This window comes from Mustela putorius, unplaced genomic scaffold, assembly GCF_011764305.1.
Source record: "Mustela putorius furo isolate JIRA1106 unplaced genomic scaffold, ASM1176430v1.1 tig00000083_pilon_pilon_pilon, whole genome shotgun sequence".
NCBI lineage: Eukaryota > Metazoa > Chordata > Mammalia > Carnivora > Mustelidae > Mustela > Mustela putorius.
The window spans coordinates 5681343-5697036 of NW_025421273.1; the positions used below are offsets into that span (position 1 = coordinate 5681343).

Here is a 15694-nt window from a genome sequence, read left to right on the forward strand (position 1 = left end):
AAAGACTAGGATATAAATACAAGTCTGGGAAAATCAAGCCACAGAAAATACGAAAGATAAACAACAAAACTTCTGGAATTTCCTTTTATGCCACGACATAGGCAACACTGCAAATTTCCATAAAGGATGTATTAAAAAAAAAAACATACACACAATACACACACACACAAACTACATGGGAGGGGTGCCTGGGTGGCTCAGTGGGTTAAAGCCTCTGCCTTCGGATCAGGTCGTGATCCCAGAGTCCTGGGATCAAGCCCCTCATCAGGCTCCCTGCTCAGCGGGGAGCCTGCTTCCTCCTCTCTCTCTGCCTGCCTCTCCGCCTATTTGTGACCTCTGTCAAATAAATAAATAAAATCTTTAAAAAAAACTACATGGGATTCTCTGAGTTGTCCTTGATGCAGCCGTGTAATTAATGGACCACATTCCGCTCACAGAGTAAATACTGCCCTTTCTACTAAGCTGAAATGACTGACCTGACATCAGCAAGCTCTGGACACTGGGTTTCTGGTAGGAATTATAGCAGTGGCAAAGTCTTTTTTTTTTTTTTTTAATACAGTGGACACGTACATAGGTTCACATGAAATGAGATAATTTGTTCCCTATGGGTATTGCCAATATGAGGTAATAGTGACTATTTTAAAAAGAACTGACATCTAGTGATGGGAAGTTATTTTTTCACCCTTCATTGTTATGAGGTCATGAATAAATGCCCCCTTACCAGCTAAGTTTTTATACAAAAAAAAAAAAAAAAAAGTATGTGTCACAGAATAACAGTCCGATAACATGAACTTTGAAAGCAAAGACGGTCCTGAAGTCAAATAAATTTTGGAAAATGCTATAAAATTATGAGTATCCACTTCTTACAGAGCTAAATTGCACATTAGTATCCTAAGTATTCTGATAAGTGCTATAGCAATGACATCTGTTTAACTTTGAATAACTCAATATTTCCAAAAGTTAATAATATCCCATTACTGGTATTCGAAAAATATACTAGAACAAGCAAATATATACGGTCAATCCCTTGGAAATCCTTAAGTTGTACGTTGGGAAAAAAAGACTTTAAGTTAGCATTTGAAAAGTTTACAAACAGGAAAGGGTACAGAATAAATTACAATTTTCATACCAAAAAATACCTTCATTTAAAGTCAGGAACTACCCAACTGCCCACCTATCCTGAAAGTCATGTCGGAAGAACACTATCTTCCATTCAACATGCACACATAAAAATGTGTTTTCAAGCATGAATATGGGGAAACATTTTACACAAAATGGACAATGCAGAGAAATCATATAGGATTTGGGCTGTATCAGTTAAATGGAGTATGCCAAGGTGTACCCTAAATGTCTTAAGTGCTCATGACCATTCAGGTCAAGAAAAGATTACTGAATTTCAAAACACTTGCTGCTGGAGGGAACTACTATGAAATTGCATCAATTCATTAGCCTAAATTCAAATTGGCATTTTTCCAACTTGGACTTACCACCGCCACTGCATTGGAAAGCAACAGCTCCTCGGCACTAATGGTCGTAAAGTAGGCCACATTTGTTAGCACATAGCCAACGGTGACGATGGCCATGGATATACATATGGCAAGGGGGATGTTTCTGAAATGCACAAAGGAATTGTTTATTAGTCATCTTTTGTTAGTCATTCTCTGACAGCAAAGATGATCTGATAACAGGCTAATTCAAATAAAGAATAAAATAGTATGTATGATAATTACAGGCTCTGTTGTGTATGCATATTTTATCAGGGTGAAGTACTACAGAGTGCTTTGTAACTTAATAAGGTCATGGGACCAGGTACTTCATTTGTCTTGTCTGCTGCTCTACCCCCAGAACACATGGGTCCGTCCCATTCTTGTGCTCCATAAATGCTACAGTGTTTCTCACACTTGATCATGCATCACCTAGAGGGCTTGTTGAAACACAGTTTGCTGATCCCATCTCAGAGTTTCTGATTCAGTGGGATTTGCATTTCTAACAAGTTCCTCTGCAATTGAGCTGCTGTTGGCCAGGACCCAAACTTTGAGAACCATGGGCCCATATACCTTTCGAATACTAATTTACTGTCTCGACACCTTTCTAATCCTAGACCCCAGGAAAGTCTTTCACATTCAGCTTTTCCCCTTCAGTAACTTCCTTATCAGCAAATAAGTTGTACATTTCTAAATGTATGAGAGCAAGATGTATCTACCATTCCAAATGATAGTAATGATAATTTTATATATAACACAAAAAGCACAGAAGGGCTCGTAATAATGACTTTGCACTGCCCTGCTGTGAGTTCAAAGGAAGCTCAAGATCATGAGTATCTATTAAAGCACCAGTGCAGATAATCCCATGAAATTAGAGGTGACATGCTGTGAAGTACATATGACCGGACCGTGCTGACACTCTGTGGCAGCCACAAGTACTGGGCACAAATGCAATGTTATGTCTTCATTTAATGCACCGGGAAAGCCAGAAGTTACTGACCCTAATAATTTGATTCCATGTTACCGATACACATTACTTGCTTAACATAATCACCTCTTCAGACTCTTTCCAGTTCAAGCAACTTAAACCTTCAGCTCCCTGCACAAAGGCTGATGGGTTTTTTAGCCATACAGCTTATCGGCCCTCATGGAGCCTTAACCCTGCTGGGTGCCACTAATGAAGACCTCAATATCATTTCTTCCAAGATGAAAATATAGTTCAGAACTGGGGGGCGGGGTGGGGGGGGGAGAGGCACAGCCTGCCTCACTCCCCAAGCTGGGTATGTTTAGGACACGAAGTCCCAGCTCATTATGCTGAACAGCACTATCCCCTGTTGAGAACGGGCAAACCTAGCCAGTCAGCAACTGCCATTCATTATGCTGCTTGGAGCCTGACACTTCCCCTGATCCCCAAAGCCTTAAGCCTTGATGGGGAAACACATCGACCTCTAAATCCTGGCATCCTAATATAAAAGTAGCAGATGTTCCCCTTCCCCAGTGTGAAGAGGGTCCTGTGGAATTTTCTGTTAACACTATAACATGCATTGCTAGTTGTGATTGATATATGCTAAATTTAAGGAGAGGAAATCACCAGGCCAATTAAATACAAAGGAGTAAGTGGCATGAGGCATATTAAAGATGAATTCTGTTTCTCTGAAAGAAAGACGAGATGTAAATGCAAAGGGCTAAGAAGGCAAACATGAAGGTATATGTGCAGCGTTTCAACCACTCGCAGTATTATTTTAAACTTGAATCTTTTCTGTTTTTATAACATCCCAAATGGTGTGTTAAGCTCCTTCTCTGGAGGAGAGAAGCTGAGAGGGAGAGGGGGAGAGAGAGAGAGAATCTCTATTCCTTGCAAGGATTCGGGATTAAGAAGTGTAAAGTTTCTGGTAATAAAAACTGAGGTGACATTGTTAAGTGCAGTGAAGCAACTGACCTGTCCGGGACAGGCAGTCCTGTCACATCGTACGGTGCTGCAAATTAGCAGGGACAAGTCAGTCTGAAACGTGGGCTGTGGCCCTCCCAGCAAATTCTAGCCTCCGCTCAGCTCTTCCAAAGAAATCTCCCTGCTTCCTGCTTCAAGATCATGGTACATCTGAGGGAAGTTTTCTAAATTGATTTTAGCAGAAGGAATCCTAAAAAAAAAATCCAACTTTTTTTTTTTTTTTTCCTCCGTTTGTCAATGACAAAAACTATAGCAAATAGCTGCTGCCTTTTACTTGGTGGCCGTTATGTGCCGGATATTTTATTAGGTACTTTCCATATTTGCCTCATTTAATCTTTGGAAAATGCTGTGAGTTAGGAGCATCATCACCATCTTAATATGTGAGGAAATGAAGTCTTAGAGAGTCTAAATAGCTGTTTAAGGATATACAACTGGCAAACGGGAACCCAGAAGTCAGTTGATCGATCCTCGCGGAAGTCACAGCATTTTAACCATGAAAGCGTACTCTCTCTCTCTCCCTCTCATGCGTGTGGATCCTCAATCTCTCCACCCTTAATTTTCAGAGAAATCATAACTGTTGAATATGCTTACTGCAAATCTCCTAGCAAGACAGTATTTCTCATGTAGTCACTGAAAATGCAGTTTTATTTACCATAAAGGAGGAAAAGAGTTATTCCATGATTTTTATCATTTTTCTGCATGACACGAACTGTAATGTCAAGTGAATGTTTTCAAAAGTTTCAATTTTTAGAAAAGGGTTTTTTGTTTTGTTTTGTTTTGTTTTTTATTTTTTATTTTATTTTTTTAGATTTAGAAGACAACAGAAGCTCACTTAATAAATTTCCCTGGACAGTTTTTGCAGGAAAGGAGGAAGAGCAGGTACGTTCATCAGAGAAGCTGAAATGTACAGGTTATTAACAATTTTATTATCAGCCAGATATAATATACAGATACCAGAGGGAAAAAAATCAAAGGAGCTTAAAATGCAAGACAAAATTGAGAAAGGGTCTAACCTTGTTGCAATTTATAACATGCCCAATAATTCCTCTCTAAGTAAATTAAGCCATGAGAATTGGAAGGCGTGTGGCAAAAGAGCCACTATCTTCTGTCCCCATGTCCCATTTCACTCCGACAAAGGGAAGGAGGAGAAGAGTTTGTGGCTGCCTTGGCATAAACAGCAATCAATTACCAAGGAAAGCAGCTGACGTGTTCAGAAGGGCTTGGCACCATGTGGTTAACTCCTGGGTTTCAAGCATCAAAGCTTAAGAGCCACTGGGTGAGCTGATAAAAGCTATTAGGCCATGCCAGAGCAATCTTTCTGGAGGCTTTAGATGCAGAGGGCAGATAAGCACGGTTAGTAACTCAAGATTAAGGCAAATGGCACAGGATAATAAAATGAATTAAAGGGACTAGTAGACCACTGATATTTCAAAGCCTCTGTGTTATTGTGAGGTATCCTCCAATTCTAAGTGCAACAAAAGCACTGTCGGAATAAAAATGACCCACAATTATAAATTCTACTCTTTTTTGAATGTTTGTGCACATTTGTTATATTAACAAAATACATATGTATTAAAAGGGTTACTTAATCCTTAAGACCTCTAGTCATTATACAAAGTCTTTTCAATTAAAGGCCATTAAGTATGTGAGAATCCAATCACATTATTAGCTGCACTTAGTTTCAATCAAAAGGTCTTGGATAGTCCTCTTTTCCTGTGGGCTTACTTTAAATTGGTACCCATAACCCGTCTATGTCACATGTGGATAAATATTTGTTTTCTTTGAAATTATTAAATGGAGGTCTCTGCAACATCTGCTTAAAAGCATTTCATTCTAAGGAATAGACCTTCCCAGGAATCCAAATGGTCCCCAAAGAAATGGCTGGTAGCTTCTATTTGTATAATCTACAAAGCACTGACAAATACACTTTATCTTCAAATATACACATGCCATTCCAAATCCTTTGTGGAATGAGAGAGAATATGAACGAATAACAAACAAAATTCACATCAACTGAATGAAACAAGAGGTTGCTGAAGCTGTTCATGCCATTTTCAAATAAGGGAACCAAGACTCCGAAAGTTAAATGATGTGGCCAAGGTCATAAGTACAGTTAAGTGGGAGGGCTGAAACTTGAGCCTGGTCTTCCAGCTCTAAGTTCCACATTCACCGTATATCCTGTCGTGATATCATGGCTGCTTTGTGCCTGGTTTAACTCCGTGGACAAGGTCCCTAGGATTCTCATGAGCTGACAAACATGTGTGTTATTTTGTATAAGTAATATAAATACCTGATGGCTGAATGTAACAATGTGACACGTTTTATGCCAAGTGTATTTCTCCATGCATGGAATAGCCATTGCAAATAAACTTACAAGTAATGCAGCATGGGATGCATTTCTTAATATGCTTTGCAACTATACAATAGAGCATCAGAAATGACCATTGCTTCCAATGCTTTATATTGGCTAGAAAGACTCCTTGCTGCAAACACAGAACGCGTCATAAGCTAGCTTGATTCTCCAGAAGATATATGAGGACATCTGAAGGTTTCAGGGATTTCTGATTTTCAAACCTATATGTGTCATGTAGTCATTACTTGAATTTAGAATATTCCTAACATTGTTTTATAACTTGATCAAAATTTTCTAAGATTGGTGTGAACGAAAATAAGTTCCACACACTCCCCAGTTTTGCACACATACAATGGGGACCACAGAACTCACTCATCCTGGAGCATCTAAAGTTGTCTTTGAGACGGGGGACTGGGTGTGAGGACAGTCAGTTCTGTTAAAGCCTGTTCTTTTACGTTCAAGAATCTTCTAAGGGAAGTGACTGATGCTTCACACTTTCTATTTAATAATCATTAATATTTTAACACATGTATGTGACATTCAGGAGAAAGGATCAGGGGAGGGAGGGATTCAGAAGTGGAAGAAAATGGTAAACTTAATATGTGAGAGGCAAAAAAAAAGTAAGACAACTTTCAAAATATTTCTCATTTCTATTAATAAACTAGGCACTATTTATTCATATAAAATTGAAATGTAAGTGTGATTCATCCTAACACAAAGTATTTTAAAATTATATTAAGTACCTCTTGATTCCAAGTTTTTTAGAATCATACTTGTTTCACATTTTCTTTATAATTACACTATAAGACCTTGAAAGCTTTTCTATAGCTCTGACACAGAAATGACTCAAGCACCTCTTTTATTTCTCTTTTGTATCCAACAATCAATTAATTAATTTTTGCTGAATCATTCTGTTTATACACTGGTATTAATTTTATCTCACTCCTCAAACTTCAGTCATGTGTTATAGACAAAAAGATAAGTAATAGTGTATCTTAAAGAAAAATCAATCCATACTTTTCATTCACATGATTTTTCCCCCAGACATTTTTGTATACTTTCCCTGACTCTCGCTTATACCAAATCCCCCACAGAGCTCTGGGCACAGAATCATCCTATCTAGCCATGTGATTTCTTTCTTTTTTTCTTTTTTCTTCTTTTTAGGTTTTATTTATTTATTTGACAGAGACACAGCGAGAAAGGGAACACAAGCAGAGAGAGTGGGAGAGGGAGAAGCAGTCTCCCCTCTGAACAGGGATCCCGATGCAGGATTCCATCATCACCTGAGCAAAGGGCAGATGCTTAACCAACTGATCCACCCAGGCGCCCCCGGCTATGTGATTTCTGACATTTCTAGCAGGGATTGAATTACAAATAAGTGTTTTCGATAGCTTTCCAGAATTGAAACAATTAGATGACAGATGGCTGGAATCACAAATTCCTTTGTGTGTTTTCAGTGATTTTGCCTCATTGTCATTTAGCTATCACTGTATCTCTAGTTATCCATGGTGAGTGGGAATTGGACTGTTAGTAACATAAAAGAAATGCACTTAAGGAGACATAGCAAGTAGTTGAGGGAAATGTGTGGGCTGTCACTGAAAGAAAAAAATATGTAGCAGAGGAAGCATCTAACTTAAGGACAATTTCTGGGCCAAGGATGAATGCAGAGATATGACAAGCAGATTGTCTCATAAAGATACACAGTCATCCCACTGATTTCAGGCATTAAATACCTGCCCTCTGCTCCTTACAGGATCACAGCAAGGCTATGCATGTTTTCAATGAAACGTTTTAAATTTCAATACCACTGATGTCTAATCTAAATCTCACCATTCTCCATTGTCCACAGATGAAGAAGTCCATAAACAGAAAGAGAAGACAGAGAGACCTGTAGAGAGATGTAAGAAATGAACAGACACAGATTACAAGACTGCAGGACTGAAGGAGGCTTGTGGGAGAATGTGAGGGAAGTAGGTACAGCAGCACCAAGAACAAAGAACTAAAACGGAAACTTACAATTCAGACACAGAGGGTGAGAAGCAATTAGAAGAACCATTCAATCCCTAAACACGCTTAAATTTTTATCCTATTTAAATTCATCACTAAATAAAATTAAGCTTGAGAGTGAATTTTCATCTGCTTGAATTTCATTCAAAAAAATTAATATGTAACACTTTTTCTCATTTTCCAGAGATTTAGAGTATGTCTTTCAGATACATTACAATTATTCATGTTTACCATGGGTAACGATAAAGATATTAGAAGGCAAGTTTGAATGTATAGAACCATGATTGGTTTCCAATACAATGTTAGCAATTAAATAACTGAAAAGATAAAAATCTTTTAATAACAAGAAATTACATTTCACACCAATGTTCATTCAATTCTTATGTTTGTAAAACTGTTTTTACAATACACCTTTTAAAATTTCATTATTTTCCTCAGGATTTGAACTGATATACACTACAATAACACAACATCTAAATGAACCATTCTTTGTAACAGAGTCCCTGACATTCAGATGTATGGCTGAAACATTAACTACCTACCACACAATTCTGTACCTCCACAGTACAAATTGTTCTTGAGAAGACCTACCCACATAAACCACATTTGCCAGATGCTCTTGTATTTAGGTGAGATGTTGCCTTAACCTTGATGTCAATTGATGTGGCAGTTAAAGGTCCAGCTGCATAAGAAGTGGGCGACCTCGTTACCCACTTTGACTAACTGACTGCTAATTCCAAAGGGTCTCTAGAGAGGCAAAAAGCCACACTATGAGAGGAATCTAGGTCACAAAACTAACATGTGGATGAAGGCCCATCGGATAGCCAGAGACACCAACATTGGACTGTTACAGGATATAAAAATTAAATTTTTGATTGTTTAAAGCCATTAAAAACTTGCAGTGTGTCTACTGTTGAAGTTGGCATTATTCTAACTAATAAAAGAATGGAAGTCCTCATTATATCAAGATTTTAATTAATTCTTTTGTATAAGAGTTGAAATGGGTCCTCATTAAATTGTCTCCTATATTACATTGTTTTATAAGGGATCAATATCTAATATAAAATTCTTCAAACAATGTCCCAAATTACAAAAGCCAAATGAAAACATTCATATCTGAGAATAGTAAAAATTAGTCATTATTCAAACTTCCCAGATACAGAGCAAAGATAGATTGCCTTGTTTGCCACTTTAAAATATAAAATCTCCTGCACTTATAACAATTGCCACCAATCCAACAAAGATCAAAGCACAACCGCTTCTTGTTTTGACCAAGGACATACAATAACACAATGCAATGTTAAATAAATATACTTTTATGCCAGGAAAAGGCCACATAAATAAATATACCCACTTTGGCATAGTAAATAAGAATTAGAGTCAAAATTCCCTCAGGCCAGAAGCACTATCTTGGAAGGAACAGACAACATTTCTCCTACTATACATGCATAAATCAGGTCCAGGTGCATTTCTGATCAGCCACGTGATAAGAAATGGAACAGATAAACATGGAGACATTCAGCCACAACGAATAAACTACCGCTCCTACCACCAAAAATCGCCTTCGACATTTCTGACCAACAAGGACCAATCTAGTCCTTAGTAATAATTTCACATCTGTATCAGGTGGTCTTATAGATAAGTGACTTTCCAGTTGAGTGCTCTGGGAATCAGAACAGAAACGGGACACCTGGAAAGATTACAGACCACCCTGTTCTCACTCACTCCAACCACATCCATCCCCTCTTATTTGTTTGATGCGTTGATATTCTGCCACACAACTGAGGATTTCAAAAAGTTTTAAGATCACTCTTCTAGATTCTACAAGTTGAATTATGTCTTCAGATTCTTTTTTGGACCCAATACTGGCTTCCTAAAGTACAGTTTTGAAAATATATGGATTATTTCCATAAAGTAGCTATATATGAATGATTATACAGGTATGTATGTATATATTTGACCTTATAAAGTTGAAAATGATGTTTGTTACTGTAACAAGTTCCTATTTATACTCCTTACTCATAGGGTCATTCTTAGTAGGAAGGGTACAAGGTTGACAGATGAGCCAAGAACTATGGCCCGGCTTCAGTCCGTGGTAGATCCACATGAGAACGTGACACAGCAGGCTGATGAAGCAGTAGAGGAAGGCGACGATGAGAAGACATAGAATTGATGGGCCAAGTACCCTGCCAGTTGAGAGAGGTAATAGGTCATTGTCAAGAAAGTGATGATGAAGACTCCTGATTGGAACAGTTCACAGCTCCCCGAAAAGGTCACAGAGGCCCAGAGATTGGCAGAATTTCCTGCAAGCCGTCCCTCTCCTCTCTCTGCGGCTGTCAGTTCACTGAGATTCCTACTCTCAGCAGAAATGGAAATTTTGTAATCTTTTATCTTCGGCTCAGAAGTTAAACCCTCTGAACAATAAGCTTTTGTGTTGTAGTTTATATTTACTAATGTCCTTTTTAAGACTACAAGGATTCTTAGGCAAACCTCTCGCTAGGAATAGTTTCCTTAAGTCAACTATATTGTGTAGTGGCTGAGGGACTAGGAAAATAGAAGCAGTCCTCACATTTGCCCACTTTATAATCCCCCCTTTCCTTTATATTTTCAGCTCCATTTCGCCAAATCCTACAACCAATATATATATATATATATACTGTGTGTGTGTGTGTGTGTGTGTGTGTATATCATCCCAGTTGCAAATTATCTTTCATAACATCTTTTCTCTAGAGTTTTGCCTTTGATTTTGCCTTCAGCTCATAGAGTTTTGAAACATGTTCTGTACCCCAATCCGAAGACTAGGTCTAATCACATTCCGATCACTTGCAGAGACTCAAGGAGATACCTGGATCGCTCTAGGTTTAAACTTCTGTATCAGCTAAAAAGAGTATTGAATTGAGGCACGCCTCAGACTCTTGGTTTTGGTTCAGGTCATGATCTCATGGGTCCTGAGACTGAGCTCCAAGTCAGACTCCATGCTCAGCAGGGAATCTGTTTGAGATTCTCTCCCTCTGCCCTCCCTTGACTCATGAACACACAAACTTGCACATGTGTGCACTCTCTCTGTCTCTCTCGAATAAGTAAGTAAATATTTATTTTTTTAAAAGGTATTGAGTGAATAGAGTCTAAAGTCTATTTTACCTGAAAGTTTATTATTCAACCACTTTAGCAAATAAAGCTAATCCGTGAAGATTGTTCAACAGAACATTTTAAAAACTCAATGGAGCACTTGTTCATGTACCAGAGCATTCTAAAGATATGCCTGCCATTGCCTTGTTCTGTTGTTTGGAGGAAGGAATAGGATGCCGCCGACTTTACAATCTCTTTTCATGGGCTCTGGAGATGATGATTCTATCCTCAGCCAGGAATACCAGCACATCAAAGCACCTTCTATCGTTGCAACTTCAAAGTGTCACCCTGGCTGCAAATATTGATCATTACTAAAGACCACTTAAAGGAAAAGTGGTTTGTCCTTTCTTCCAGATTCTAAAATGATATCTGTAGATCAGGTCAGAGCTCTGGAAGGCCACCTTATAAGACCATTTTATCACAGACTCTCGTGAAATGTCTTTGCAAGTCACTATATTTTATGCCTCAGCTTTTATGAAAACGTCATTGTAAACACATTTTTACAGATCATCTGAATTTTAGGAGGACATTTGTAGTACTATTATCACTTGTAATCTCCCTCTATTCATACCCGCCTAATTTTACAAAGAATTTAAGGCCATTCACTGAGCATTGTAAAGTGCCCTCAAAGTGTTTCCTTTAAATCTGTAGTGCAAACATTTTGGAGAGGAATTGACAGGACTCCTTATTACCCTCAAAGATACCTCTGCTTTTCATTTAGCTTGTAACCACATATGGAAAGAGTTCCCAGCTTCTTTGGCTTCTTCTTCTTCTTCTTTTTTTTTTTTTTTCCTAATCAATCTTTTATTTCTAGGACATGTGGTTCATTAAAATAGGGAGAGAAGAGAACTATTTTGGAAGATACAACATAGGATTTAAGAAATTTTTAAAATAGAAACTTGTTTACAATAGGGATGGGAGGACTCATGAAAGTTACCAAATTTAAATTACTTCAACCAAACGAAGCTATCATTTGACTTTCTTTTACACTATGTTCACAGTCATGAGATAGAACTGCACAAATCTTCCAAAAGAAGACTTAAAAAAAAAATGGAAGTGAATGAAATGAATGGAATGAAATGAAATGAATGGAAATAAATAAACGGAAATAAACGGAATAAATAAATGGAAGTGAAGAGGAAAAAGGAAATAAAAAAGTTAAGAGGCAGCTTTAACAGAGAAAAATGAAATGTTTATTCCACCAAAACCTCATAAGAATTCTAAATTATCAAATCTCAGAGAACACCTGATTTACGAACAGGATAACACAGCCCCTAGCCAAAATCATTTTTAATAAAAGGCAGGAAACCTCCTGAAGTTCATTTCAGATTTAATATCAAACACAGCAGCCACGCATGAACATTTCCCCATAAAACACAAACACAGCACGGCACAATGGGCTGGCAGCCATCAGTGGGGTGTCAGCAGAACAAACAAACAGGGTGTTGGAACCATGGGAGGGATCAGGCCCCGCAATCAAAGTGAAGCAGCCAATGGAAATGGACAGACTGAGCTGATGTCAATGAGGGAGGCAAAGGGGCTCAAGGAAGACTCATTTCTAAATGTACTACGGCAGCCGACTCACAGTCCTGGTCAAAACACCGAGCCTCCTGGTTGGCTGCTGGACTTCAGAGAGCAACGCAATTGTGCTTTTGTGTTGAATTTGATGCATAAATTTAGAATATACCAAGTGAATGGGAACCACCATAAGAAAACAGAGGCTGGTAATAAAATATTCCAACATTGCCATTCTTGTTTTGTAAAAAAAAAAAAAAGGAGTAAACTGCTAAAAGATGTCTAAAAATGTGACTCCAATATTTTCTAACAGATACTTGGTTCAGAGATAAGAAAGATTTCAAGAAAAAAAATGTATCTTATTCTTTCTAATGTATTTTTGCTTAGGAATTGTGTTTATTACCCTATTTATAACCTATGTGGTAAAGGATTTTTTCTCAGGAATATAAATTCAACTGGTTCAAATATAATACAATATAATATACATAATACATAAATACATATATAAAATAATTAACTTCATTTATGTTTAATCCCTTACAGGGCAGTTTCAACAATTATAAGGATCATGAGGAAATTTTTTTGCATGTTTCCATTGCTATTTCCATTAATATTTTGACATTTGCTGTTTTGTAAAAAAAATATTCTGGGAAATAAAAAATCATTATAAAAGGAGCTCCATTAGTAGAGTTCAGGGATTAAAAAAGAAAGGCGAAAAGGGGAAAAGAGTGAGACTAATATCCCTGACAGTTATCTTGTAGGTTACTTTAATTAGTATTTTCAAAATGTGGAAGAAGAAAAAGAAGAAAACAAGTTAATAATTAACTGTAGGATACAGGAAAAGAAATGTTTGGACTATAAAGGATTTAGTCATACATGTAGAATATATCTTTATATACAGGGCAAATTATACTATAAGATAATACTACCAAGATAATTTGAAAAACTGAGTCTTAAATTTCAAAGCATTATACAAGTTTTCTTCCTATTCATGAAAAGCCAAGAGTAGAAACTGCTTTTGTACAAATATGTTATACTGAATATTGATTTATTCAGAGAGAAAAAATAGTAAGTAAGGCCATCTTTCTGTCCAGATAAGAAAGAGTATTAAAACTTTCAATAAAAAATTGTATAGTAATTGGCTGACATATCAATCGAAAGATAAGTCAAGTAGATAAATTACCTCGAAATACAACTTAGTATATAACATAAAAACAACATATGACAATTGTTGTAATTTATGAGTTAGCATTATAAGCTAAGTAAGTAAATATAATAAACTAAGGGATAATATGACTGTTCAGTAAATGCAGAGATATTGAAAAATTGCAGGGGGAATCAAAAGCCTACATTATATCACGCTAAATGAAATCCATTCCAGATAAGTGAAAAAGCTTAATGTCAAAAAGAAATCAGGAACAAACAAATAAACAAAAAATATGAGTGATGTTGCAAAAAGATTTATAATAGAAAGCCAATAAACAGAAATAGTTTAAAAACTTACATTTAAATGTAGTAAATTTAAATAGTTAACTAATTAAATTATTATATATAATAAATTCAAAGTTTTATGAACTGAATCATTAAGAAAACTTAGTTGCATGAAAAACTGTGACAGAATTTGGCAACCAATATAATAATTAGTACCCATACTATACAAAGAATTCTGTTGAATCACAAATATTCATGCCCCAAAATGTCAACCACATCCAGCTATTAAACATGGGGGAAATATTAAGCTTCATATGTGATTTTTAAAAATACAATTTAAAACAATGAGGTATGAGCTTTGCTTTTCAATTAACAAAGATTTTTGTAAATAATGACACTCAATGCTGATTAAGTACTCTTAATTATTGCCATTGAGTGAGGAAACCAATGTACATGCTTTGGAAAGCATCTTGGTAATACAAAGGGATACTTTCTAAAAGTTTATTGCATTTGACGTAGTAATTTTGATCCAGCAATTTTCCTAAGAAAATAATTGAATATGTACAAAGATTTATCTATTAAATGTATAACACAGCATTATTACACTAAAAGAAAAGCCAAGAGTAACAGAAAAATGAGTAAATGCTGGTACACCTACCCACCATTATAATGGTGTTTGCTAAAATTCACAAGATCTACGAAATCTAATGAAATTATTAAATGAAAAAAGCAGCATAGATCCAGATGACTCAAAAGCGCTAGAGCTGAGCTTGAGATCCAATAAATTGGGACGGCGGGACAGACTTCCCAGTGCCTTCAAGTTTTGGGGCATAGAGCAATGAATGACACAGCTGGAGGCCTGGTCCTCGCAGGGGAAACAGATAATACATAAACGAGTAAACTCATAATGTAATGCCAGAATGACGAAGAAAAGTGCATATGTACATTATCTCAAGTAATATAATGCAATACATACATGCAAAGCACATTACATACAGAGGAGAGAAAAGCAAAACATCAAGATAGAAGAAGGACTTCTATGTGATGTGATTATGAGATAACAGGTGATTTTCATTTTCTTCTACATAGTTTCTGGTATTTTAAAATCTGATTATCAACTGTTATTAAAATAAAAGGGAGAAAGACCCCATACTGTTTATGAAAATAGTATGAAAATCATAAAGTTTTACTTTCTCAAGCAGGGTATAGAAAACACAGAAAGAAGTTTTCATTTCTATAACTTGATTAAATAGATCGTTTGACCATAATTGCTAGGTGGAAATTTGCACCCTAGCTCCAACAAGAGGTGTCTGTTAGGAGAAATAGGAGAAGGAGATCATTAGGTTGTCTTGTGCTCCCAGGAGCCCCAAGATCTGAGCTGTGGAGCGGGGAGGCCAGGCTCAAGAGGTGAAGGGAAGCCTGCAGGGAGATGCCTTCAAAATAGTAACTAAAGGAGCAGAAGCAGCCCTGTCTTTTGGAGAACAGGAACCTGTGGTTCTGCCTCGTCAGACTTGCATCAGAAACTTGACAGTTGGAAAACACCTCCATGCCCAGGCTGACACTGTCTCCCTCACCGCAGTTCAGAGTTCAGGTTGTGGCTCCACAAAAAGACAAAGGGCTCCGTGTTACCAGAGAGGGACATCGCAGAGTTCAATTTGCAGTTGTCTTCTCCGAGCATTTGCCACTGATCACCTCTCCTTGGCCAGAGGCCAGGCAAGAAGAGGATCAAATAGCAAAATACTTACATACATTTAAAATACATTTAACCTTTCCTCCACCACAACCTGAGCAGTTACAAATCAGTAGTTTAGAAGCATAAACTCCTCT

The 15694-nt window shown here is 37.0% G+C and overlaps 1 protein-coding gene across 2 annotated transcripts in view; it reads right to left on the minus strand.

Annotated features, from left to right (window-relative positions):
• SLC7A11 (solute carrier family 7 member 11) overlaps positions 1 to 15694 on the minus strand; it is a 74626-nt gene that overhangs the window by 17158 nt on the left and 41774 nt on the right. For both annotated transcript variants that reach the window (XM_045069780.1, XM_004768509.3), the window contains one exon: positions 1488 to 1611. In XM_045069780.1, the coding sequence (XP_044925715.1) occupies positions 1488 to 1611 (124 nt within the window). The remainder of the gene's footprint in view (positions 1 to 1487; positions 1612 to 15694) is intronic.